General features: G+C 40.5%; 1 protein-coding gene across 2 annotated transcripts in view; it reads right to left on the bottom strand.

Moving 5' to 3' along the window:
• Tprg1 (tumor protein p63 regulated 1) overlaps positions 1 to 25,577 on the bottom strand; it is a 191,665-nt gene that overhangs the window by 11,040 nt on the left and 155,048 nt on the right. For both annotated transcript variants that reach the window (XM_004640897.2, XM_023700933.1), the window contains exon 5: positions 4,807 to 4,960. In XM_004640897.2, coding sequence (XP_004640954.1) covers positions 4,807 to 4,960 — 154 coding nt within the window. The remainder of the gene's footprint in view (positions 1 to 4,806; positions 4,961 to 25,577) is intronic.

The raw sequence follows: 25,577 nt of genomic DNA, 5'->3' as shown, positions 1-25,577 counted from the left end.
GAGAGAGAGAGAGAGAGAGAGAGAGAGAGAGAGAGAGAGGAGAACGATAATTCATTCAGGTTTGTGTCCATTCTCCTGAGTAATAGCAAATCAGATGTGGGTTTACAGCTACCCTCTTCTGTCAAAATAAGACCTAGCAGGGACATAATCAGCTCTGAAAGCTAGCAATCAACAGCACTATCCTAAATGAGCCTATCCTTGCCTCACCTGCCTATGGGGTAGCCACCAAGCAAGAGAAGAGTGCCGACAGTGACAGTTGGCAAAGTTGTGCCAACCATCCTATTTCTACAAAGTTGTTGTGAGTTGAGTTCGACAAAAATATCATTCACACTGTAATCAGCAAATATGAAGTACTGTCATATAATAGCATAGGAGATTATGATTGGGTTTATAATAGTGATATCTATATCAAAGAAACCCCATTATTTTAATTTGCAACATCTGTTTTATATGAGTAACATGAAGTATGCATATGTGCAGATTAGGGAAAGTTGGTTAGGCTGGGAGATAATTAAGTTTGTCTGGAAAGAGGCCATATGGTTACTATACTTGCCAGACATAGAAGGGCTACAAAGTTGACATGATGAATAAAAAGAGAAATAATGTATTTTGACCTCATATGATATAAATTTGATACTGATTAGGTAGATCGATGTTAACGGATTTGCAGATAGTGGAAATTTGAACTTGAATGCAACTGTGCTCGCGAACACGTGTCCCTTCCTTGGTTATGTTCCTGACTGACTACCGCAGGACTCAACCCGGGCCTGATGCGGTGCGATCCACATCCTGCTATCATCAGTTCAGCCTTCTCTGCTGAGTTCCAAATCTAAATTTCTAACTGCCAGACAGCTCATGTTCACCTTCTGTATGAGTGCTTCAAACTTAGCATGTCCCAACCCAGTCTAAACTCCCAAATATACAATTTATTCCAGATTTTGCCGTTTTAGCTCGTGAAGTTACCATCTACTCCAACCAGACACTGTTTCATTTTTGACGTTTTTTCTCAAATCCTTTAGATGATGTCTTACCTGATTTTATTAATTCTATGCAAAGTAATACAAAATTTCCTCCTGTTCTCTCTCTGTGTTACTGTTCTTAATTTAGGCTCTTTTATCTCTTATTTTAGGCATTACGATTATAGTGGAGGACTTTATAAGATTAAGCTCCAGCTAAACAATTACCCTTTGAATATCGGATACTTTCATGTACCCCCATTCCTTTCCACTTTATCTAAATTTCCATTTCATTCAATTTTAAAATCTTTGTGTCTTTATCTGCCTTTTCTGTGGAGCATTACCTTGCACAAAAGCAAAGGCCTTGTCTCATTTATATTTGTATCCTTAGCAACAATCGTAATGCCTGTATTTTGTAGAATTCAGAAAATGTTTGTTAATGAAGAGATTCTGGTGCCATAGCAGAAAACATTATGGATAAAAATGTGTTTGAGTCCTTTAATAATAAGTTGTTCCACTACATTTTAATTAATTTGAAAAAGCTTATAAATAATTAAAAAATTCTCCTATTGGGTATTTCAATTTCCTATTATTCTCCTGTCATATAATAAGGTTGTTAAATTAATTTAATTGCTACAGAAATTTCATTTTACTATGCACTCCTTATGTATTTTTATTTTCCTATTTAATTCATAAGAAATGAAAAAATTAATAATACCCTTTTAAAAATCTTGTTAGGTGCAAATATTCACATAAAAGGAATTTTAAATCCCTAAATTGCCTTTCTTCTTATTTATTATTTTATATCAATATAATTGAGTCTTAATCAAAGCTCACCTTGGAAAATATCCTAAACACAAATAATACGTGACATAAAAACCAACAACAAAGAGAGACCAGGACTCAAAGCACTGGATCAAAGTACTCATCATCTCCTATCACAGGGGAAGATCATTTGTTTGCTTAGGAGCTGGGACTTGGGCGGCCTTTGAATAAGAATCACCTTGGCAAATGAAAGCACTAGGCTGTTGCCAAGAAGGAAAAAATCAAGACTTTGGATTAATAATTTAAGAAAAAAAAAAAGCCTCAAATGACACACACTTCACAAATCCACAAAGGGGTTTAGTTGACTAAAAACCAATCAACTAAGTAACAACCTATTTGTCGTAGTCATACGTATAGGCAAGCACATCCACCTATGCGTGGTTGAACACACACGCATAGACACACACATGCACACACACACACACACACACACACCTCGCATTTCTTACCTCCATTCAATAAAAGTTATATGATTATTAATTCCCCTTTAGCCTTTGTTAATGAGACCTCTAGGACAAAACTCAACACTGTAGTCTACTAAGTTCATCATTGCAAGTGGAATAACCATTCCATAGTCCTTTAATATTTTACTGCTTGTTTTCTTTTTTAAGTTGCATGAATGTATTTACATGTAACAGAATAAAGAACACACTACCAGCAGCAGTGTATTAGAATAGGACAGTGGCATTTCCCTGAGGTCCATAGAATTTGTTCTTTACTCTTCCATCCTGAACTTCTTCTAGCAAAGCACACCACAGAAATGTGGCAAGTACTGAATGTACCAGGTCAATGAGAAAACAATCAGGCCCAAGAAGTCATGAATGTAATCATGATTAGGCAGTAAAAACTTATTTTGATTTATAATGAAATAAAAGTATTTTCAAAGTTATATAAAAATTACTTAAAATATATGTATTATTTTTATAGTTAAAATCAGGTTTCCTTTGAAGGAAGGAGTGTTTTTGAAAAAAGACATTATTGAGCACTTCAATTTGGATTAATAGATGCTAAAAATGTAAACTCCCCACATTATTACTAATAATATTTTTAAAAATACCATAATTTGGGATGGGTAAGAAGAATAGAAGAGAGATAATAAAGGAATGATGAAAAATAATTTTACTACTACTACCATTATTATTATTATTATTATTATTATTGTTATTAAAGACTGTTAACGGCAGGGAGATCTAATATGGCATACGCAGTTAGGAACTCTGCTATAATAAAAACTCCCATTCTATCTCCTATCACCCTCAACGAGTCCAGCTTTCATAAATGCCTTTGTGTAAGTGTTATATTGTTCTTCTTGGTTTTCATTTTGTTTTATTTTGTTGGCTTTAGGCAGAAGCTGATGTTGATGCCTTGGTTGAGGGATTGTACAATAGGAATATTACATAAAATGCAGCAACATGAACTGCTCACTGAAATTATTTAGTGTGTGCAATGCCTAAAAGTGAGTGGAAAACTAGGATTCCATACCAGCTGCTGAATATATCTCTTGAAATTTTGAGAGGTTACTGACTTTTCCTGGGAGTGGATGGATCCAAGCCAACCTCACCTCTATTCTGGGGGAAATGATGATCTCATTTATCCCCTAATCTCATAAATGGTGGCTCAAACTCATTTAAAAACCAGAGATTAAAACCAATTAAAACTTACTGCTTACACAAAGGAGGTCATGTGCTTGCATGAGTAGTTGTATTTAAAATAATGCAGAAATGCAATGTGTATACCCAATCAAAGAAAGATTTTAGATGCAGGTTGCCATGTTTTGAATCTATATAAAATAAGTGAGTCATAATATGAAGTGAATAATAGAAGATAAAAATGAAAAAGGCAAAAAATTAGCATTCGAAGCCTGTAAGTATGCACTATGGGTATATTTGGTTTTGTCAAAAATATAAAATTCGATCTTTCATTGTACTTTCAGATCCATTTTCTGAGTACCGTATCTCCTCTGTAACTCCTCTGTGACTAAGTTGTCTCCTCTGCCTAAGAGAAATAAGAGACTAGTAGAGGGGATTGTGTCTGCCCTGGTGAGTTTAAAATCTTCCTGAAAAGATGAGATTTGAAGACATAAAATATAATGGTAATTGCTCTCTGCTTTATGAGCTATTTACTATAACACTATCCCATTTGACCTTATATTGGTAAGGCAGTGGTCACAATGTCCATCTTAGAAATGAGAATACCAAAGTCCAAAGAGAGAACTGACTCTATCAAACTTGGCCACAGGGCCATTGCTTGTAAAACACACTGTCATAAATATGCTATCCCATATTTCTTCCCATAATAAAATAATTAGGATTTAATTTTATGAAAATGTGTGTACATCCTGTTGCCAATAAATGCAATCAGACAAGTCTAAGTATTGCAATTTTTAAGCAACATTTCACTAAAAGGGGAAACAAAATAACATGTTATAATTAATATAACATATAGTCACATATTAAAAAACAGTTTCACTCCTTACTGCAAAAGTTCTGTAAACCGGTTTGCAAGTTAGTTTAGTTGTTTAAGCCCCAACTGGGGCAAACCCAGTCAGGCTCAGGAGACCAAGGTTCAATTCCTAGCTCCCCATGCCTTACCAGATCCACCAGAAAGGCAACCTGAGCCAGCCAAAAACAAAAACAAAAACAAAAAATCCTTCTGTTTTAGGCCCGCCACATAGCTCAGCAGATTAAAACACCAGCAAGCAGACCCAGGGTGCAGGGGTTCAATCTTCTGGCCTGCTGTGCCAGCCCAGCTCCCAGCGCACCTTGGTAATCCCAGCTCTTGGGAGTCTGTAAACAGGCAGATTGCTACAAGTCCAATCTAGTAGTGAGACCCTGAACACCCTGTAGACCCTTCCCTAAAATACAAAAAATAAATAAAGAAAGAAAAAGAAAAAAAAGTTCTGTAAACCTATCAAAGTGTTTCTCTATGTAAATCCTGGTTACAGTTTTTTCATAGTATATGTTCTCTAAACACAGAGCTTTATCAGCAGAGGTAACGTAAGAGTGAAGTTCAAGCTGCCTCCTACCTTGCAAATTTTGAGAAACTTCTCACTGGTGTATACCATAGGATGCTCCGTGAAGGTAGCATAAGGAATGTCTGTGGACCATGGGTTCCAGCGTGACCACAGGGACTGCTCCTCTGCACTCCCCCAGTAGATCCTCAGGCCTTCTCCTGGTCTCCTAAGAAGAAGAGTTTTTCATTAGGAGCCACTTCCATCATAGTAGAACAAAATGGATAAAAAAGGAATATAATTCTTCAATTAGACTTTACATTGAAGCTGAGATGAAAGGATTACTGCCCATCTACTTAAATTGTTCAAGGGAGTTAAGGAGGTGAGAAACAAAGAATTACACTGTTTTCACAGAGTGAGATAGAAATGCTGCTGAGAATTTCACATGAATATGTGAGACTGGTGCTGAGTTCTGTGGGAAGAGCTGTTAAGATGCATATTAACTTCCTGCTGACAATAAGTAGTAGCAGCTTCTACAAAACAGTCAACGCACATAAGCACTAACTGAGAAGACCAAGGACATTGCAAGTTGTAGGACATAAATGACACTCCAAAGGGACGATGGTCCGTTCAGAATGCCCAGCTTCTCAATTCAGTCCCTTCCATTTCTGTCATGGCCCTCTATTCTCTGCATGTGTTCTATACGGTAGAACTGTGACAATGGACAGGCCACTGTTGGTACAGGAACTAAGACTGTCCATTCCCAACAGATTAACAGTCCTGATTCACATATCCAAGTCTGGACATCTGGCAAACCCAAGCACAGGGCGAGAGAAAGTAAGTTTTCAAAGCAAGAGGGAGAAGTCACAGCAGGGAAGTGTGACTGCAATAAGTCACCAAATTCTTTTCTGTGGCCTTTCCTTTCCGAGATGTCCATTAGAACTTAAGTTTTGTGGGTTTAGATATCGCTGAAAACAGAGATACTGGGAGGTGAAGCCAAGCTCAGGCGCTTTGTATTCAATAAGCTTTAAAGTTAAGTTGTCCATTATTCTAAGAATCCCCACACAACATTGCAGAGGTCTCATTTCTGCTAGAAATTTAATCCCAGGATTCCTAGAATGAAAAACCAGAGCTTAATTTTGATGGCTTCACAAAGCTGTCACTTCCTGTATTAAGGAAGGATTCCATTGGGAATGCTATTGTAGTTTCTGAATATTCCTCCATGCAGAGATGAGTGTAAACACACTCTTACCAGTATGCAGTGAGCAGCTCATCCCGTATCTGGCTGATCCCTGGACTGCTTCTTATAAAGACAAAGGAAGGAAAGATGCTGGAGTGATCAGCAGCCTAGCTCTCAGATTTATGATGATTATATTTGAAAGCTGACATTCAACATTTTTGTACTAAATCCACCGCATCTCATAACAAAAGAGGGAAAGGATGGAGAAAAAGAAAAATATTGTGTATGTCTCTAAAGTTTCCTAGTTAGACTCTTTTCAGCTGCTAGACATTTATCACCTTCCTGTACTTTCTGTTGCTCACATTTTGGATAATAAACCCTCAGCTCCATGAATAGTCTATGCCTGTTGGTTAATGGACCATTTTGGCTTGTGTCCATTGAAAAAACTTGCATAATGGAATTATTTACTGTTTAATATATCAATTTATGTACTAGACGCAAGTTTAATTTTATCCAAAGAGGATGAAATTCTTCCAAGAGAGCTTCTCTAATAAGTATACATTATATTATTTTACCTTTGAAAAACCTCACATGAGTTCAAACATGAAAATCAAGAAGGGCTCTACTTCTAAATAGCAAATCCATTTGACCATGGTAAAGACCTTCCTAAAAGATGTGCAGTTTTCCCAAATATATGGGCACAGTCAGTCTTCTTTCCGGAACTCCTGAGGTAGAAACCACAAAGATAAATCTAAATCTAAGTATTCTTTCCAGAGGTAAAACTTCTCAGGCCATATAGTGCTGGTGTCCTCCACCATCTTCTCTTTTCCGTCGTGTCCTCAGAGCATTTGTGGAGGCTGTTGATGACAATAACACCAGAATTGCTTCATACTACTGACTTCTACTTAAATGAGAAACAGCCTGTGAGTGAGTAGCATGTGGTGAAAATGCAGAGAATGTAATGTCCGATAGTCCTGCATTCAAGTGTTGGTTTTAGGCACTTAATATTATGTGGCTATGGGCCAGGAGCATTTCCTTGTTCCCATTTTGAATTTGAATCTGAATCAAGCCTCTTTTTTAATCTTCTCTAGGCTGCTCAATGGGAAGGTGCTCCCTCCAGATTTTTCTTTGTGTTTTCTCAGAGGCTTAGACTGCGGGCTCATGCCCAGCGCTAATGGCTCCATTGGACCAAATGTGATGAGGGAAAGGGTGCATTTGGGTCAGCTCATTGGATGGGGAAAGACCCCAGCAGCCACTGCAGTCGGTCAGTCAGTCAGTCATGCTCAATTTGAGCAGAGAAGGGGCCTGATCAAGTCGTGCTAGTCAAGGTCACGTTCAAGAGTAGGGGGCTGAAATTTTTAACCTCTGAGTGGCTACTAAATGATTGCATGAGTGCTTTTAACTAATGGCAAAAGCAGGGCTGTTCTGTCTACACTCCTCAGAAAGAGACCCCTCTGGGATCTCAGTAGTACAGAACTTGAATGAATAGATTTCTGCAGTTCCATATTTGCATTGTAGACTAACCAGTGACTCAGCCTCTATAATGGGGGTCTGACCAGGCGCAGGGTTTATATGAGTGCACTAAATGCTAGAAGGATGCACATCCTCGCTAGAGGAGCAGTCAGAGCTGAGGAGAGCTCGGGGAACACCCACCCTTGGCCTGTCTTTTTCCTTCATTCAAGTATATGCAACATACACTGTAGCAAGGTAAGATGGGCACGAGCCAGAGTCAACCTACAGTCCCTGACTGTGTGCTGAAAATCTTCAAAAGAGAATTTTGTAATGACTACAGAGTGAAAATGAAATGTCAGAATCTTTTGTGAAATTAGATGGCCAAACCTTTGCCCCCACTGGACATCTGAAGGGACACTTGATGTCCCTTGAGTCTGGAACAAAGTGACAGAGCCTGATGGATGATGAGGCTATTCTACCTCGCTTCCCTACACTGACTCCTTCTCAACTTGTGTCAGAGTCCTCCATGTTGGCTCCACATCTAAGTCCTGCATGACAAGAAAGCCATCCTGGTAATCAAGAAAAACCTACAGGCCATCTGAGAGGGTCTCAGATTCATGCCAAGCCAGACTAGCTTTATTTTGTTCTGCCCTAGGACCCTGAATTTGACCTGCCCCCTTCTTACATTCATCACTATAAGCTGCTCAGCAAGCCATAGTACCCCACCTCTAAGTTCATTTCCAGTGCTACAGCTTCCAAATGTCACAGTACATGGTGCTGGGGGTCCTGATACAAAAGACTGGCCCTTGGGAGAGGCCCATCACATATTTGTTGAAGAGCCTACACTCTGTGGCTAGGGCTGGCCTCCTTGCCTGAGAACACTGGTTACAACCATCCCTCTGATTAAAAAAGCTAGCAAGTTCACCCTAAGACAAGATATGACAGTTCAAGTCCCACATGCTGTTCTGCAGCTGTTAAAAAGTCAGAGACGCTATTGACTGTGTTACTCAATAGCCAGGACTGCTTTGTGAAAATTCCCAACTCACTTTTTAATTGACTGAACCCAATTTATTTGACTGAAACCTCTGAACCCAGCTACCTTCTTGCCCACTGAGTTCATCATGCCCCACAACCATGACTGTCTGGCTTTGGCTGATGCGCTTTTTTGTTAGCCAGTAAGATCTACAGATGACGCCTTCGTCCAACATAACACACCCTGTTTATGGATGGAAGTAGCTCAGTGAAGGGCAGAAAACATCAATCAGGCTGGACATGCTGTTGTTACTGTGGAGCAGGAAGTGCTCTTAACTGGACCTTTTCCTAAAAATTGATCTGCTCAATTAGCTGAATTATAGACCTTCCTGCAAGCTCTTAATTGGGCAAAAGGAAAAACAAATAAACATTGATACCGACAAGATATGTATATGCTGATGTTCAAGTCCACAGAATGCTGCACAAGGAACATCGGCTTCTCAAGCACAAGGAAAACAAAAACAAGGATAAGGGCTGGGGAGATGGCTCAGTAGAATAAGCTCTTCCATGACAATGCAAGGGTCTGAGATCAATCCCCGGTTCTGCCACAAATAAAAAAATAAATAAATAAATAAATAAATAAATAAACCAAGGATAAAATCTCTCAAGTTCTGACTGCAGTTTGGAAGCCTAAGAAGGTTGCCATTACAAAGGACACCAGAAAACAAAAGGTGCAGTCACTCCTGAAAACCTGCAAGATTGGCTGCGGAAAGCTCTTCCTGGTGGACAAATGATTTTAAGCAGAATTTGAAAGCCCAGCATGAAAGGCCCCTGGATACCGTCCTCAGTTTTTGCATTAAGCCACTCCAATATTCCAAGGAAGGAAATAAATGAACACAACAGGAAGGGGCTGCCGTGGGACCCAGTGGTGCTTGGACTGCTCCAGACGACTGATCCTCAGAACTTGGCCGGCGCTTGAATAAAGCATCATCACACTATCACACAGGGAGGAAAAACTGCTATCAATCAAATTCTAATACATTACTTTAAATTCCTAAATTATTTCCAAACTGCTTCAACTAGAGATGTCAAATGTGTGCAAGGACAGCCCCCATCTGGCCTCAACTCCCACCAGGTATTGGTCGTTCCCCTTTTGAAGACCTGTAAATAGACTTTGCAGAGATGAAACCACACGAAGGCTAGAAATAGCTCCTGGCTTGTCTTTACTTATTCTGTGTGGACAGAGGCATTCCCTACTAGAACAGAACAAGCCACTGAGGCTTGGAAACTGCTGCAGAGAGAAACTATTCCTAGATATGGGTGGTCTCTCACCATAGGTAGTGACAATGGGCCTTTGTTTGTGGCAGAAATGACCCAAGAGCTCACTACAGAGCTAAAACATCAAATGGCATTACACACAAAACACAGGCCATAACACCCTGGGAAAGCTAAAAGAATAAGAGACTTTAAAGTCAATATTAACCAATTATCACCAAGAAACTCAGATACAATGGATAGATTTACTTCCCATAGCCTTTCTCAAGGTTCGAAGTTCACCAGGACACACAGGGCATCCACCCTTTGAAGTTTTCCATGGCAGACCTCCTACCATAATGGAGGTCTACAGGGAGACCTACCTATGTATTCCTACAGGAACAACTTACACAGTTAGGAAAATCTTTTTCTCTATGCATAAAAATATAGCTGAAAGACAAACCACACTCACAGATATACCCAGAGCCTTGGGATATGATTTTGATAAAATACTGGAGGAATGAGCCTTGCAGACCATGTGGAGAGGGCCCTATGCAATTATTTGGTTACTCCAACAGCTTTCAAGGTATCAGAAATTCAGCCATGGATATATTATTCTTTGGTCAAAAGGTTCACCTGGACTACTGCTGGAAGGTCTGTCCCAGTGAGTCAACTCTCCTGAAGATATACTAATGATACAACACAGTTCAAGCCTTTCTCCTGTCATACTGGAGGCTAACAGGTCAATGGATGGCCGAAGACTGGAGGACAGTGTTCACAGGATTGCCTGCCCCAGTCATTCCCGTATATACTTGATATTATGCTGTTCAGCCTGGTTCTTGTTCCCTATCCCCTTACTGGTTGAAACTTGGCCATCTGGACAGTGACCCTCAGAAAGGTGGAAAATAGCCAGTAAGTCTCTTTTCCTTACTCTGTACATGTTTTTATGGGTTGAACTTGCTGTTTTGAACTGTCTCCCTCACTTAGAAAAATCATCAGTTATAACTTAAAAAATGTTATTAATATACCTGCATTGAAGGCTGGGATTTAGATATTGGTCCTGTTTAGTTTAATCAAGAGAAGCCAAATAGACCCAACCCAGGTCCCTGCTGAACTTCACCTGGTAAAAACTGATACCTGGGAGGTAATTCAGTCCAAAGTCTGGAAAGGACAGGGCTCAGTAATTCTTGGATTTGATCTTTGCCAAATTTTTACCATTCTAGACACATGGATGCCCTCCTGCCAAAAGAGTCAAGAGACCCTCATGCAGAATTCATTCTGGTGGCCTTCAATTTCTATCTGTGCCCTGGGGACAGATGTAGACACCCAGGCTGCAAATCCAGAATTGGATATAACTATCATCTTGGGAATGTATATCTATAACTTCCTATGGAAGAAGACTCAATGACACTTGAGCCTTGCCGTTTTGGTCAGAAGCAAGGCATAGAGAACCGTACACTGAGCTGATGTAACCCAACGCATCTCTCTTTAACTGACCGCAGTGATCCCTCAAGGTATCCTAGTCAAACCTGGAGAATCTGACTCTGGTTCATAGGAAAAGGTTCAGGGGATGATTTCTAGTCAAGGTTTCCCTTTACCAACAGTCATCGAAATGATAGGAACAGACAACCACCAGGCCACTGCTCAATTAGCTAAACAAGATGAAAATGCCATAAAAGAGCAGCCCTAATTCCCTCAAGAAATGGAATATGTATGACAGTCAGCTCATAATACCCTGAACATTAGCTCCTAAGATGTTTTTCTGATTATTGGCTTTGTCTTAAGGCCATACCTCTCTCTGGCTATGGAGTTACCACATAGGCACTTCCTCAAAAGCTCAAAAAATGTAAAAATCTCAACTCCTGTTTTGGCTTCTGTATCTATTTATAGAAATGTAATTTTTTTTTTTTTTGCTGGCTCAGGGTGCCTTAAGGGTGAGTCTGGTGAGGCATGGGAAGCTGGGGATCAAACTGCGGTCCCCTGCGCCTGACTGGTTTGCCCCAGCAGGCACTTAAACAACTGAGCTGACCAGAAAGCCCCCCTAGAAGTGTAACTTGTGTCCTCCTACCAGGTGCCTTCATCATACCACCATGCTTTTGGGCCATCCATGACCCTAACAATGTCCATTTCTTCTGCCCTGATGGGGTAAAAACATACCTAGACTCTACCCTAAAATGCACCTGTGCCTTGGTTATCATTTTACCACAAGGAAAAGCCTATAAGGGAGAAAAGAAATGTGTCCTGGCCCTGACGGCCTCTCCCAGGTCTAAGACAGCCACGCAGGTAATCCCAATACAGATCGGCATGAGCCCCACCTGTTTGGTCAGGCTGGAAACCACTGCCTTACTCACAAGGAAAGCGGGACTAAATGAATGAGCTGAGGGCACAGATTGGTTTACATGGCACAGTGTGGTTGTTAGAGGACCAAGCAGACTCTTGGAGAAGTTGTCCTCCAAAATAAAAGAGGCTTACATTTAGCTTTTCCACAATGAGGAGGAATTTGCAATGACCTAGGGAAAAAATTGCTCTTTCTACGCTAATAGTCCAAGAAAGTCTGCAACAATTGCAAAAGAGGTTGGATAACTGAGTCAAAGAACAAAATCAGAAGCTGGAATGGTTCCAGTCTGTCTGACTTCAGATCATAGCTAGGGCCCTTTTTGGGGCCCTGACAACCCTTACATTAATTCTCCAACTGGGGTCCTGCCTGGTTCATTGGATCACTCGCTTTGTTTCTGAATGGATCAACAGCGCAAGTTTCCAAGTTGGCCTAAGAGCTGCTCCTTATACAGCTTTAGATAGAAACACTGATTTCTCTGAGTTACGATAAGAGGGGGAAATGAAAGGGAAAATTGTACTAGGAAAACTTGTTCTTAAAACTTTGTTCTCTTTGAAGCTGCCTAGCTCTGTAACTGGCTCATGGTCATTGCCTTCTTGGCCCGTGTGTAGCCATGAGAGTGTAACCGAATATACAGGATGCATGACAGTAGCTGAAGATCATTAACCTAGCCCTGTAGCAAATGATATCATCCTGAGAGCTAATCAGAAGAACTGCTAGGCTGTCCTGCCCCACCTTAGTAACTTCTGCTTATGCTTCATAGCAGCACGCTGGCTCACAGACACTCCACGCCTGGCTTTTGTTGAAAGTTACTCCAGCCTGGACCACCTGGGTAAAATAAAGCTGTTTGCTGTCTCCTGATTTCCTTGGGTGTCCTTCCTTGCCTGGACTCAGTTTTGCCTCAACACTGTGTACTTTTGGAGACTTTATATTTCATTTAATCTAGGCAGCACTTTTGGAGCTAAGTTAGTAGACCTAAACGTAGTTACAAGAAATAAAAAATATAACCAGGCTTACATAGATTACAAAATCAAGAACTGCTGACAAAATAGAATCAAAATGAAGAGGAAAATCAAGCTGACCACTGGACACAAATAAAACCAAAGAAGCAAAGCTTCAGCATGCAGTAGGTATCAGGCTGTGCTTTGCATGTTTGCAACTACCACTCTCTCCTCCACCTAATTCTGATCGCCAGGGTGTTTCTTACATGTCAGCCTGTCAGTCCCCTTTTCATCTGACTAAAGAAACGTAGTTCCTTCATAGTTAGCTTTTCTAATGGCTCCAAAGTAACTTTTTAAATCACCTGAGAGGTGACTCTTTAAAATATTATTAAATTCTCTGTCTTCAGTGCTGCCTTTTACTTAGAAGATTCTCAGCTCATTGTATTTTTAAGATAGAGAAATGAAGAGACCCAGCCCCAACTGTAGGTTCCACAGTTGGATGCTTTGTGCCGGTCTATCATCTTCTTCCCAGAGCTCACGTAAGTACAGATAGCAACCTCTGAGTCTCACCACAGTGGTAACAGATTGTCTCCTAGAAATTATCTTATACCCATTTTTTTTGTCTTCAAGAAGATCAGTGTATTTTGCTTTAAATTTCACAGTAGTGGAAATCATAAGAGGGCTGTGTTCTTCCCTTCTGGTCCATTTCCAAGCATCCCAAGTGAGGAAGGGCTCCTTAAGATCTTAGTAGAATAAAAAGGTTCACAATGGAAATTGTTAGGGTCCTAGACTGTCTATCTGAGTTGTAAGGTCTCTTGGGGGCCTGCAATAAATTCTTTTACACACACACACACACACACACACACACACACACACACCAGGGGCTACAGCTTTCAAAGATCAGAGTTCTGCCTTGAGTTATGTTAATTACATGTTCTACTCAGTGACTCAGACAGAATTCTGAAGCACAGTTGCGGGCAGCAGAGGGGCCTAGACAATTACACTTCATTAAACCACTGTAGGAAGCCAGTGGAAGGTTTGCCTGGTACACCCAAGAGGTGAGGGCGTGCTGAGGAGGTAAGGCTGACACAGAAAGCGCTACGTGGACAAATGGCACCACAGAAAGTAGCTCCAAGTTGAATAGATGCAAAACAGTCTTCGGTCACAAGCTTTGTGAGGCAAGCAATGATTTCTGTCAGAACGGACACTTCTTCTTGAAGTCGTTTTTAGTTAAACTAGAAAATATGTCAGGGTGTTGTGAGTCTGGGTCAATTTGATCGTTCCACGCATTCTTTCCTCTGTCTTCCTGCGTGGGGCCAACGCAGGCCAGCAGGCTTCCCGGCCCTTCGCTCCCCGTTCGCCTTCTGTCCTGGCCTTCCCAGATTCTCCGTGAAGGCACTCACTGACCAACCTGCTAGCAGAGCTGAGTGAGGACGGCTTGCTCCTCAGGAGGAGAAATGGCAGCTTCCGTGATTTCCTGTCAGCAGCCCCTCCTTTCTACTCTTCTTAAATCTCAAAGCTCCACCACAGAATTAAAAACATAGCTCGAGGCACCACTGAGATTTATGAGGAAGCACAGACATTAACGCTTGCTCTAAACGCAGGGTGTGTGCTTGTAAGTCTGCAGAGCAAACAGAGGGAGGCGGTGAGCCGAGGGGAAGAGGCGGGCCGCGGGAACAGCGCGCGTCCTGTCTTCATATCTGCTTTCCCTACCTTACGGGCTGTGTTGTTGACAGGTGGGTCCTCTGGGCCCATGAAATGTTAGTCCTTTGCTTATTTAATCTGGACAAAAGCAGGGACAGAGTTGGCACCCCGGAGGGTATTCAGTGCTCCTTTGCTCATTAAATGACCTCAGAGGAAATATTTTCCATGACAAGAACCCCAAAGACCTGGCACAGACTCAGACAATAAGATTTGCAGAATGTGTTTACATTCTCTCCATGTCCCCAGGCTGTCCCAAACCCATGGGCAGGTGCTGCCTTTATCTGCTCTTTGCTCACCTGGCTCCCTCCCAGAAGTTTCCAGCGTCTTGGGCTCCGTGAGGTTAACTATTTACTGACACGGGAAGCAGTATTTTCTACGGGTTTCATTAATCCAGACTGAGGTAAGTGCAAGTGGCAGGGGGATGGGCCATGTGTCCAGCAGGGGAGCACCCAGGGGGCTTGTGGGGTCACAGCCAGAAGCTTCTGTGAGACCTAGGAGGTCTAACTTGCCGGCTGACTTAAACTCTGTGCTTCGCCCTCTGAGGCCATCTGTACAGCCAGGTGTGTGAAGCTAGGTCACCTGCAACGTCCATTTCTGCCCCCCACGCCAGCACAGTAAGATCTGGGCCAAAAGACCAGAATAATTTGTATTTGATTAATTAAGTTAAAAGCCAAAGATAACTCAGTGAGTTGGATAACTCAGAAGGCTGCTGAGTTCTGGTGTTTCTTCTCCAAGTGCGAAAAAGGACTTTAGCTACCAGGAAAGAGTAGACCGAAAAGGGTTAATTCAGAAACAGAAGTGCTGAGGAAATGAGAGGGGACAGTTACCAAAAGAATGCCTTAGGAAGGCTACGGAATCTCCCAGGTTCAAAGGTGTTTGTTTCCTTGGGAGCCCTCAGATGGATTTGGCCTCCAGGTGGTCCTGTTCACGGCTGAAGAGGAAATTCCCAAAGCCCACACCAACGCTGAAAGCAAGATTTCCCGACTCACAGGTTAGGATGTGAACATGAATTTGATCACCATTTTATTCCATTCTTCAAATGTTCCATGCTGCAATAGTAAAATTTCCAGAGGGGCAAGCAATAAAATCTGGGTCCACTTGTAGCACTCACGTTAATGTTCAGCAACTGTCTTTGTAGCTTAAACATGGACACAACATTTCTGCATTCCCATACTCCTCCTTATAACATAATAGAAACACTGTGTTCATTCCACAGCCTCTAGAAGACGCTGCTCAACACACGTAGGCCCCTTTCATTCATGAGATCTGAATTTTACTGATTGTAAGCTTTTACTTATATAATACACAGAAGTTCTTTTGCTCTATTTTGCTTTGTTTTGTTTCCAGAACTAGTATAAGCTGATCATTTGGCAGGCATTTTAACATGTATGTATTTATTTCTTTAAAACAGAATATACAAACAATAACTAATTCTTTTATTACTTAATAAAATGTACCCAAACCCTAGACGTGAAGACCTAGTTGGGATTTTTTTATTCATCATTTATACCTATGTTCTTGACCTCTCAATTTCAACAAAACAGATACTGAAAGCTGGGAAGGGTGTCCCATTTAATATGTACTCTATAATGGCTTCCTATTCGCCAGTCGTGCTATGGAAACCAGCTGTTGAATATGGGAAGTAGGACTATTTGCCCAGAGCTCTGCAGGACCCCTGACCGCTGAGTTTATCACTTTGTATGTCAGCTGTCTCTCTCGTCACCATACATCAGCTACTTCTTCCTGCTCCCCACATTCCTGCCTCAAATTGCCCTACTTCTATTTTTTGTTTTTGTTTTGTTTTGTTTTGTTTTGTTTTGTTTTGTTTTGTTTTTTGCGGAACCGGGGATTGAACTCAAGTCCTTGAGCTTGCCAGGCAAGTGCTTATTCCACTGAGCCATCTCCCCGGCCCCTGCCCTACTTCTATTTTGCTTTTGCTGTCCTTTTCTCAGGGAAGCTGAGAATGCACTACTATTTGTGTTATGGGAAAATAAATAAAAATCCCACATTTTCAGTAAAGGAAATGCTTCCATTTTATGGAATATCTTGCTTTCTTTTTCTCTAAATGGAGAACCAATTCAATGAAGCTGGTACAAATAGTTTTGAATGGAAGCAAAGTTTGTAGTTTTTTAGGTAGGAGCATCATGGGGACTATTTGGAGTCCACTGTCATCTGAACGAAACAAATGATGAGTATGATATGCAATTTTGTCATTCTTATTTTTAATGTATTTAATACAAAGTCTATGGGTCTCACTTGGGATTACAGGCACGCCACAAGGCCTAGTCTCAATCACCATCTCAGGGAGCCCCAGCAGCGTGCAGGCTAGCACAGCACGCAGAGGATTGAACCCCAGCTGCTGCACTCTGCCTAAGTGGGCACCTTAGTCCTCTGAGCTATCTGGCCGGCCCAATTTTGTCATTCTTAGATGCATTCTCTGGTAGACACTGACTTTTTGTCATATTCTTTATGAGGTACCTCACATTCTGATCCCCTCTTTAGACTTTCTAGGGTGTAGCTCCACAGTATTTATGGTTACTCTAACCAGCAACATTTTTAGGTAAATATGTGATAGCATTTCTCCATAAAACCTAAAGGAAGTAAGTGACCTCAGTAGTATTGTAATGAGGACTCAAAAATAAGAGCAAATTTTTATAGTTGAAAGTATGAAAGACTTCATTCATTTAATGAATTTTTATTAATCAACTTTGTCCCAGGTACTGTGCAAAGATCCTGAAAGACATACAGCAAACCTCTAAGCAACTCAGAGCAGACCTTGTGGGCTGGGTGGATAGGAGGCCTTTGATAAGGCAAGAAGCAGATCAAGAGAGAATAATGTGAGGTACATTGAAGACTTTAAAAAAATGATAAGAGAAAACTCCTTGTAGGAAGTTTCACATGTGTCATGTGTTATAAGTTCCATATTATGCTGAGCATTTTAATTTCTAGTTAGTATACTTTGCAACAGGCAGGGTGGAGAGAGACAGGGCAGAAGGCTTCAGGAATTGGTAGCAGAGGAGGGTGTTTGAGTGGGACAGTCACTGGCCTTAGACCAGCCTCATCTGAACTCGGAAATTGGCGCAAAGCCACTGGGGAATCAGTGGGGAATGGTATGCTTAACTGAGAAAATTGGTCTGCGACTGTCAGACTAAAAAGGAAGGTGTTACTCCCAGACAGTGTGAAAGCAGTAAGACACGTCTAAAGGTAGACAGCTAGTGGAAAACTGGACTTATGTCTAGATTGTTTTTATCCAAACACAAGACTAACCTAACCTAGTTCAGATCCCAAGCTTGATTTGCAAGGTGTGAATGTTCAGTAGATGTGAGGATTTGCTTTAAAGAGATGACATTTAGTGTCACTGAGAACAAAAGTTACCCATTCCCCGCAGCACTCAGAAACAAGTCTGGACCAGGACCATGCAGTGAAAGAAGAGAAAGGCCGGAGCAGAGTCCTTGATTTCGCCTCTCCTAGTAAGGACATGGTATCCTGCGGCTGTACAAGACAATGAAGAAAAGCAGAATATAAGCCAACTGACTTTCTGTTTTCCCCATGGGCAGATGTAAAGTCATTCAGCTTAGAGCTCACATTTATGCACGGTCCCTCTTCACCTGAACCAATCAGCCCCTTGCCCTTTTCTTCAAGGACAAGCCTATCCACTCAGAAAACAGTTCAGGAGCTTGCAATGGTCCATGAAATTTGGAAATACTTTCTGAACTCAGCATTCAAGACCTTTTGAGTACCATTCAACCAAGCATCTTCAGCATTCAAAACTACAACCTCTCATCTCTCCAACCAACCAATTTAATTTGCTGAGCCTGTCTTACAACACTCATGATCATTTTACTAATATGAAATTATTTCATACACTTGTCTTCTATCATCAAATGGCAGGGGGGCTGCTCCAGAATAGGAGCTGCATCTAAATCATGTACATTAGCCCACAATCTCTACTTGATATATCTGGGCACTTTCAAGGAAGTAGACCCAGAGTTTTTACTATGAAGAAAATACAATTCAAAGCAAACTAAAAATGCTATTTCTCAGGCCAGAGTGACCTTAGTACTACTGATTTTTTTTGTTCTTAAACTATACTTCTGAATTGCATTGTTTAGAAAAAAAATGTAAGATATTTTCCATTTATTCATGGAAGAAAGGAGAAATTCATCATCAGTTTTGAGGTACACACCAATAAAAATTTTAGAGTAACCCCAAGGATAGGCAGGGCTGGGCCTACACATGCAGGTCATCTGTGACCTGCTTCGAATGCACTTTGCCGCAGTTGCCAGCTTGTCATGCCTGTACCCACCCATCCCTTTCTGTGCCCAGAGGTGCTATATGGAGAGGAAAAAGGACAACTCATGACTAAAAAAATGCCACATAATGAAAGAAATATTGTGAACCAACTCCCTTTATTATAAATTGGGACATTTGATGAATCACATGGGCCTCAGGTATGCATAACTTTTCATCTCCCCTCTTAAAAGGAAGTCACTTTTAAGCATCCCAAATATACAAGCTCCAACATGCACAGAATTGCTAAGTTGCTTTCCAAAGCCCATTCTGACAGCGAGCTTTTCTCTGAGTCTCATCTCTTTTCACTTCCTGCTCAGAGAGGGTGAGCATAGATCAGCACGGTACATACGGGGCCGCCAGAAGGAACAGGTAGCACAGACTTTGTGCCCAGCTCTGGGTGGTAGTGGGCTGACAGCTGGAAGGCTCCAGAAAGCAGCGGGTTCAGAGGACTCTGACTGACCCAACCAGGTCTCCCCTCACACATCACTGTGCCTCATTCTCCTAATGCTAAAAGCAATTGTCCTATTTTTTCTTCAGAGGAACTTGAAATGCAGTAAGTGTCAGGAGATTACAGATGATATGCTACACTTACTCTTCCCTTTAATTCTATCTAAGATATTTCATTAAGTAAGTTAATCAGACAAACAAAAGAACCTATCCACAGCTCCCATGTAAAGATAGAGTTCAATGAATATTTACTCTCTTGTTTTTATCCTCCACGAAATCCACTCAAATCCAAGAACTGCATGTTTGGTGTTCCCTCTATCCTGAAACAAAATATTTATATTTTAGCGATCTTAGGTGAAATTAAGAAACCAAAAGTCCCATGTCACTTAGGAACTATCTTTATATGGTAGGTGGAGTTATAAAGCGGGGAGGATAGAAACATTGGTTCCAATTTCAATGCACACCTTAGTGCACAACCCTTCGAGAGACCACTTCATCCCTCGTCATCCGTTTCCTTGGCTGCCTTTTTGGAAGAATCACTGTAGGACTCTATGTAGCATGGTTGGGACTTCTAATGGCTCGAGGGAATTCTTAGCAGAATGCTGAAAAGTAAGTGAGAAAAAAGGCCTTTCTGAAGTCCCTGTTGCTCTTGTACCTTAATTTGCACAAACTCCTGACGATTGTGGAATAGAGGTGAATAAACATGAAATGAAGTGAACTAGTAAACTATACACAAAACCAAGAAATTCCAGGCATTTCCAGGATTAGGAATGATTCCCCTACCTTCCACAGTATGTATTTTCTATGAAGTAAATGAGTGAAGGTTTACTTCAGGCTTTTGATTTGAAAGCTGCAGTGGTATTGAGGCTGAGAGTAGATGATTTTGTTTTTATATAAGATTTCCACTGGCCATAGAGCTTTGCATTTCCACCCAGGCTTAGAGCAATAATCCAGGTGGAATGCTGGGGTCCTCTCTCCTTCTGTCCAATTGCAATGTCTATCCCTCAATGTGGCCTTGCATATGTGGGTAAAAACAATCACCTTCTATTTCCATGTCCATTTAAAGGGTCCATTCCTCCAGTGATTACCTCCCAGTCACACCGTAGCCTTAAGTATATGTCCATGTGTGGTATGACATTCTCTTAGAGCGGCAAGACTATTAAACACAGATGCAGGATCACTTGAGCATGGCATTGTAGGTTCTTAGCCAGCCAAAGCATGATCCAGAATAATGCTTGATAAATTTTAATGTGCATTCGACTATCTGAGATCTTGCTAAAACACAGATACTGATTCAGTCCATTTCAAGTGGGATGTAAAGTTCTGGTCTCTGACATGCCAGGTGGTCCTGATGCCCCTGGACCTCTGAACAAGAAGTTGGCAGAAGCAGCAGGAGTTCTGGGTCAGCAAATTCTCTTGGCCCTGAGAACTCTTTGTGTTATGAGGATAGGGACTGCTAAAGATCAGAAAAGAAAAGCACCTAGAATAGAAAAGGAAATCCTGGGCAATAAAGACAAGGCAGGAGCATTACAATTCCTGACTTGAAATTACACTGCAAGGCTACTGTGATAAAATCAGCATGGTACTGGCAACAAAATAGACCTAGGATGAATGGAATAGATTAGAAGACACTGAAGCCTCTACAAACACACTCAGCCACCTTATCTTTGACAAATGGGCCAAGCATACTCACTGGAAGAAAGATAGCCTCTTTAGCAGATGGTGCTGGAAAAACCGGCTCTCTACATGCCAAAAACTCAAACTTGACCCAGGTCTATCACCATGCACTAAGCTAAAGTCAAAAGGGATTAAATATCTAAACATTCAAACAGAAACACTAAATCTCCTGGAAGAGAAAGTAGGAGGAACTCTTGAAGAGGGGTAGGCAAAGAGTTCATGAACAAAAATCAAATTGCATGGGTAATGCTTGAAAGAATTAACAACTGCTACTACCTCTTATTGAGAACTTTTTGCATGTCAAAAGAAATTGCCAACAAAGTGAAAAGACAACCCACAAATTTCAAAAAACTCTTAACTAATAATCACTCAGACAAAAGTCTGCTCTCTAGAATTTAAAAAGAACTAAAAACCATTAGGGCCCCAAAATTTAAAGACCCAATCCAGAAATGGGCATACGAGATGAACACACACTTCTCAGAGGACAAAATTAAAGAGGCAAATAAGTATATGAAAAAATGCTCCACATCACTAGCCATCCATGAAATGCAAATTAAAACAACACTGAGATACTATCTAATCCCAGAAAGAATGGCTATCATAAAGAAATCAACCAACAACAAATGTTGGAGAGGTTGTGGGGGAAAAGGAACCCTTTTCCACTGGTGGTGGGAATGTAGATTGGTACAACCATTATGGGAATCAGTGTGGCAACTCCTTAAAAAACTAAGACTGGAAATCCCATTCAAGCCAGCTACACCCTACTGGGAATTTTCCTGGAGGAACTGAAAACGTTGTATCATAGTGATATATGTGTACCTATGTTTATAGCAGCACAATTTGTGATAGCCAGATCTTGGAAACAACCAAAATGCCCATCACCTGAAGAATGATTGAAAAAGATGTGGTATTTTTATACAATGGAGTATTACTCAGCTATAAAGCATGATAAACTTGAAGCCTTTATATTGAAGTGTATGCCACTTGAAGATATACACATAAGTGAAATAAACCAGAAACACATTTGTAAATATCATATATTCTCCCTAGTATAAGAACTCAAAAGAAGAAGTACAAACAGAAAGGTACAACATAATTAAAAGGAAAGCAAGAACTTGAGGATTGGACAATGAGGAGAGGGCAAGGAAAAGAAGCTGGGAAACATGACAGATGCAAATCCATACATTTGTACACACAAGATGTGTAAGGCAATGATCCTTAGAAACATCAGCAGGTTTTTGAAACTTTCAGTTAATTGGTAGGATTCTCACCCTGACTAGCAATGTATATGCTGATACCTGTGAACCAAGGAACTGCACTGAAGATAGCAATGTGTAATAGAAGTGTCCTGCTTGGAATTCCTGTCATTCTGGTCTTCTAAATACATACTTCTTGTCATGACATACCAATTATTACCATACTGTCTCTCAAGTAAATGTTTGGTTTAAAAAAAAAATAAAAGGGTAATAAATGAAAAAAGAAAAAAAGAAAAAAAGAAAGATCAGAAAAGAGCTCCCTATTCTTTGGACCTAGGATGCGCAGGTTTTAGTTCAGTACTGCAGTGTGCCCTGGCTTTTTATCTGACTGCAAGAAAGGAATCTAGGGCCGGGGAGATGGCTCAGTGGAATAAATGCTTCCCTGGCCAGCGCAAGGACCTGAGTTCAATCCCTGTTCCAGCCCAAAAAAAAAAAAAAAAAAGGAATCTAAAGAAAAGAAGGCGGTAGCCGCAAACAGTGGATAAACACAAAACCTGTAAGCTGTGATTCAAATAGTTTCCATCTAGCATAGTGAAATTACCAATAAGTTCTTATAAAACGTATTTTTCATTAAACAGCTGCCTAGTGTTATATTGTTTGGCGATTACTCAAAGGCTTACATTAATATAATATTGAACGATAGAACTTTCTTTTATATATTTATTGCTACCTATTTTATATATAAATATATATAATTTATTTTTAAGAACCACATTTACAGCAAACATTTAAATCCTTCCACAACTCCTCTTTTCACAAAATCCATTCTCCAGCCAGTTTTCCCCGTTCCGAGCTTGTTCTAGTTTTCAAATCCCCTTATTAGGTAGGAGGCCAAGTCAGGAAACAATACCCGCGGGGTGATCACCTCACAGTGGACTGTGCCCTGAAACCCTCCCCTTCCTTCCTCTTCTGAGACTATGAATCTGCTAATGCAGCCAACAACAACAGCAGCTGGGCTGGTGACTTACCGTCCTGCCAGCTTGCCTACAGCTCCATCAAATACAGTTCCTAATTTCTGTTTTTTTAATGATCACAGATAGCACTTATTACATTAAAGGCCACAGGTAGGGAAAGCAGAAATAAATTATGAATCTCTGCCACGCCCAGGACCACGAAATAACATTGTGAAGGGCTGATTTCTCAAACTGACTTTGAGAGAAAATCGATACGGAAAATATGGCTCATAGTTAAATTCCACCTTGAGTAGTTGATCTTTCCTAAAGAAGCTTTTGATCAGAAACTATAAGGGAGGACAAATAAACCTTCCTGATGACTTATTGAAGTGAAACACTCCAGGCAAAAAGAACAAAGAACTAAATGTGTGATACCTTGATAAGACAGGCATTGAGCTGCCAATGCGTTATAAAGTGCTTCATGGTTTTAGATATAGTTTCTCAATTAAAAGAGGGACAATCTCAAAGAGGGGAAAAAAAATCATGCTCAAAGAATGAAATGTTATATTATATGTTATATACTATATATATATATATATATATATATATATATAATTTTAAAAGAAGACCCTGCAAATCCTGTTTTCAGAGCATCACTAGGAAGCATGACAATGAGGTGTCTGGCAAATTAATTCCACTTGCCCTCTAAGCCTTATCGAAAAGACTGGAAGAGCCAAGAAGAAAAAATTTGAGCATGACTGTTAATTAACCCTGCGTCATGCTTAGTTCATGAGTATTCACCCATAAGAACATCACCTAAATTCAAATTTTCACACACACATAATCCCCTACAGGAACTTTGGGTCTAAACAGAAGCTGCTTCTACTATACCCCCTCTATTTCTGCAGAGAGCATGTAGAGTGAGATTATACCAAAACTCCTTCTTTATAGTAATTTGTAAGTCAAAAGCCTTTTTTGCAATTTGAGTAGCACCCAAAAGAACTTACTTCAACTAAGTACTAAATGCTAAACAACAATGCAGTCTTATTCAAAGCTAAAGGTACAGGGATAGTGTAGTTTAAAATTTGTAAAGTATCGAGCTCTGCTTACTAAAAATATTCTTTATTTGACAAATGTGTACTGCAAGGAGCTATGCACAGAACACTGCCTGGAGCCGTGTGAATCAGACAAGGGCAAGGCAATTCTTTTGCATGCAGGTTGCTTACAGTCTATTAGACAAGCTATGAGTCTTAAGAAAGGTAGGAGGAGAAAAACACAAGGAGAGAAACTAACATTCTATATGGGAAGAGTCCATGTCAGACTTGAGTGTCTGTCAATCCTAAAGAAGTTGCTTTTTAACTAAAAGGTGAATGGAAGAAAAAAAAAAGATTTGATGATTCAAAGACTAGAGGGAGGGAAGTTATTACAAAAAGAAAGATATAATATAAAACCATAGGTGTGGGATGATGTTAGAGTTTTTCTACCAAGGTGGAGTGAACAATACAATTTAACCTTAACAATAAAACCTTCAATAACAGGTTCATTCAAAAATTCTCTTTTTCTCTCCCTTCCTCCCCATCCCTCCTTCCCTCCTTTTCTCTGTCTCTGTCTTTGTCTCTGTCTCAGTCTCTGTCTCTCAGTCGCTGTCTCTGTCTCTCTGTCTCTGTCTCTCTCACTCTCTGCTCTTTTGTCTCTCTGTCTCTGTCTCTGTCTCCGTCTATCTCCATCTCTGTCTCTGTTTGTCTGTCTGTCTGTCTGTCTCTCTCTCTCTCTCTCTCTCTCTCTCTCTCTCTCTTTCTCTCATGTGCATGCATGTGCAATTGAATAGTAAGGTAAAAGAAGCATTATGCTCTGAATGCAAGCACATTGTTTACGTACAGCAAGTTCTACACTAATGATTTGGAATAAGACATATTATTACTAACCATGCCTTTTACATTCACCATCTACATATGTCACAAGAATTTATGAATCAGAAATTGTTCTCTATGCTTATGAGGAAGTTGAGGTTCAAAGAGCTTACTCAAAATGACTTAAGTATTGTCTTTGTTCTATTTGACTTCAATATTTATGCAATTTCTCCAATGAATCACAGCTCCTTCAGTGTATTTCCAAAGGGACAAGAGTGGGTTCCTGGTTATATTTTTTTTCCCAAGAAAACACTCCTTACTTTTCTGATAAGATGAAGAATGTTTCAATAATGTCCAATTGTCATTCCATTTCAACTTTGGCTTATACTTTTCCTATGAAAGAGCAATTTGAGCCCCATGAACAATTTCTTTTTGTGTTTTCTATAGTGATAATATGCTATAAGTAGTCACTCTAGAGTTGGTTCCAAGAATTACCTTGGATTTTCTCCCCCATCCATAGGCTTTTACACATAACTGAAGAAGTAATAGAGTGTCTGAATGCATGATTACAGTCTTCTTCTTCCTCTTCTTC

Source organism: Octodon degus, unplaced genomic scaffold (genome assembly GCF_000260255.1).
Source record: "Octodon degus isolate 3935 unplaced genomic scaffold, OctDeg1.0 scaffold00128, whole genome shotgun sequence".
NCBI classification, from domain to species: Eukaryota; Metazoa; Chordata; class Mammalia; order Rodentia; family Octodontidae; genus Octodon; species Octodon degus.
Note: the sequence above shows the minus strand (reverse complement) of the source record. Positions and strands in the feature narration are given on the sequence as shown.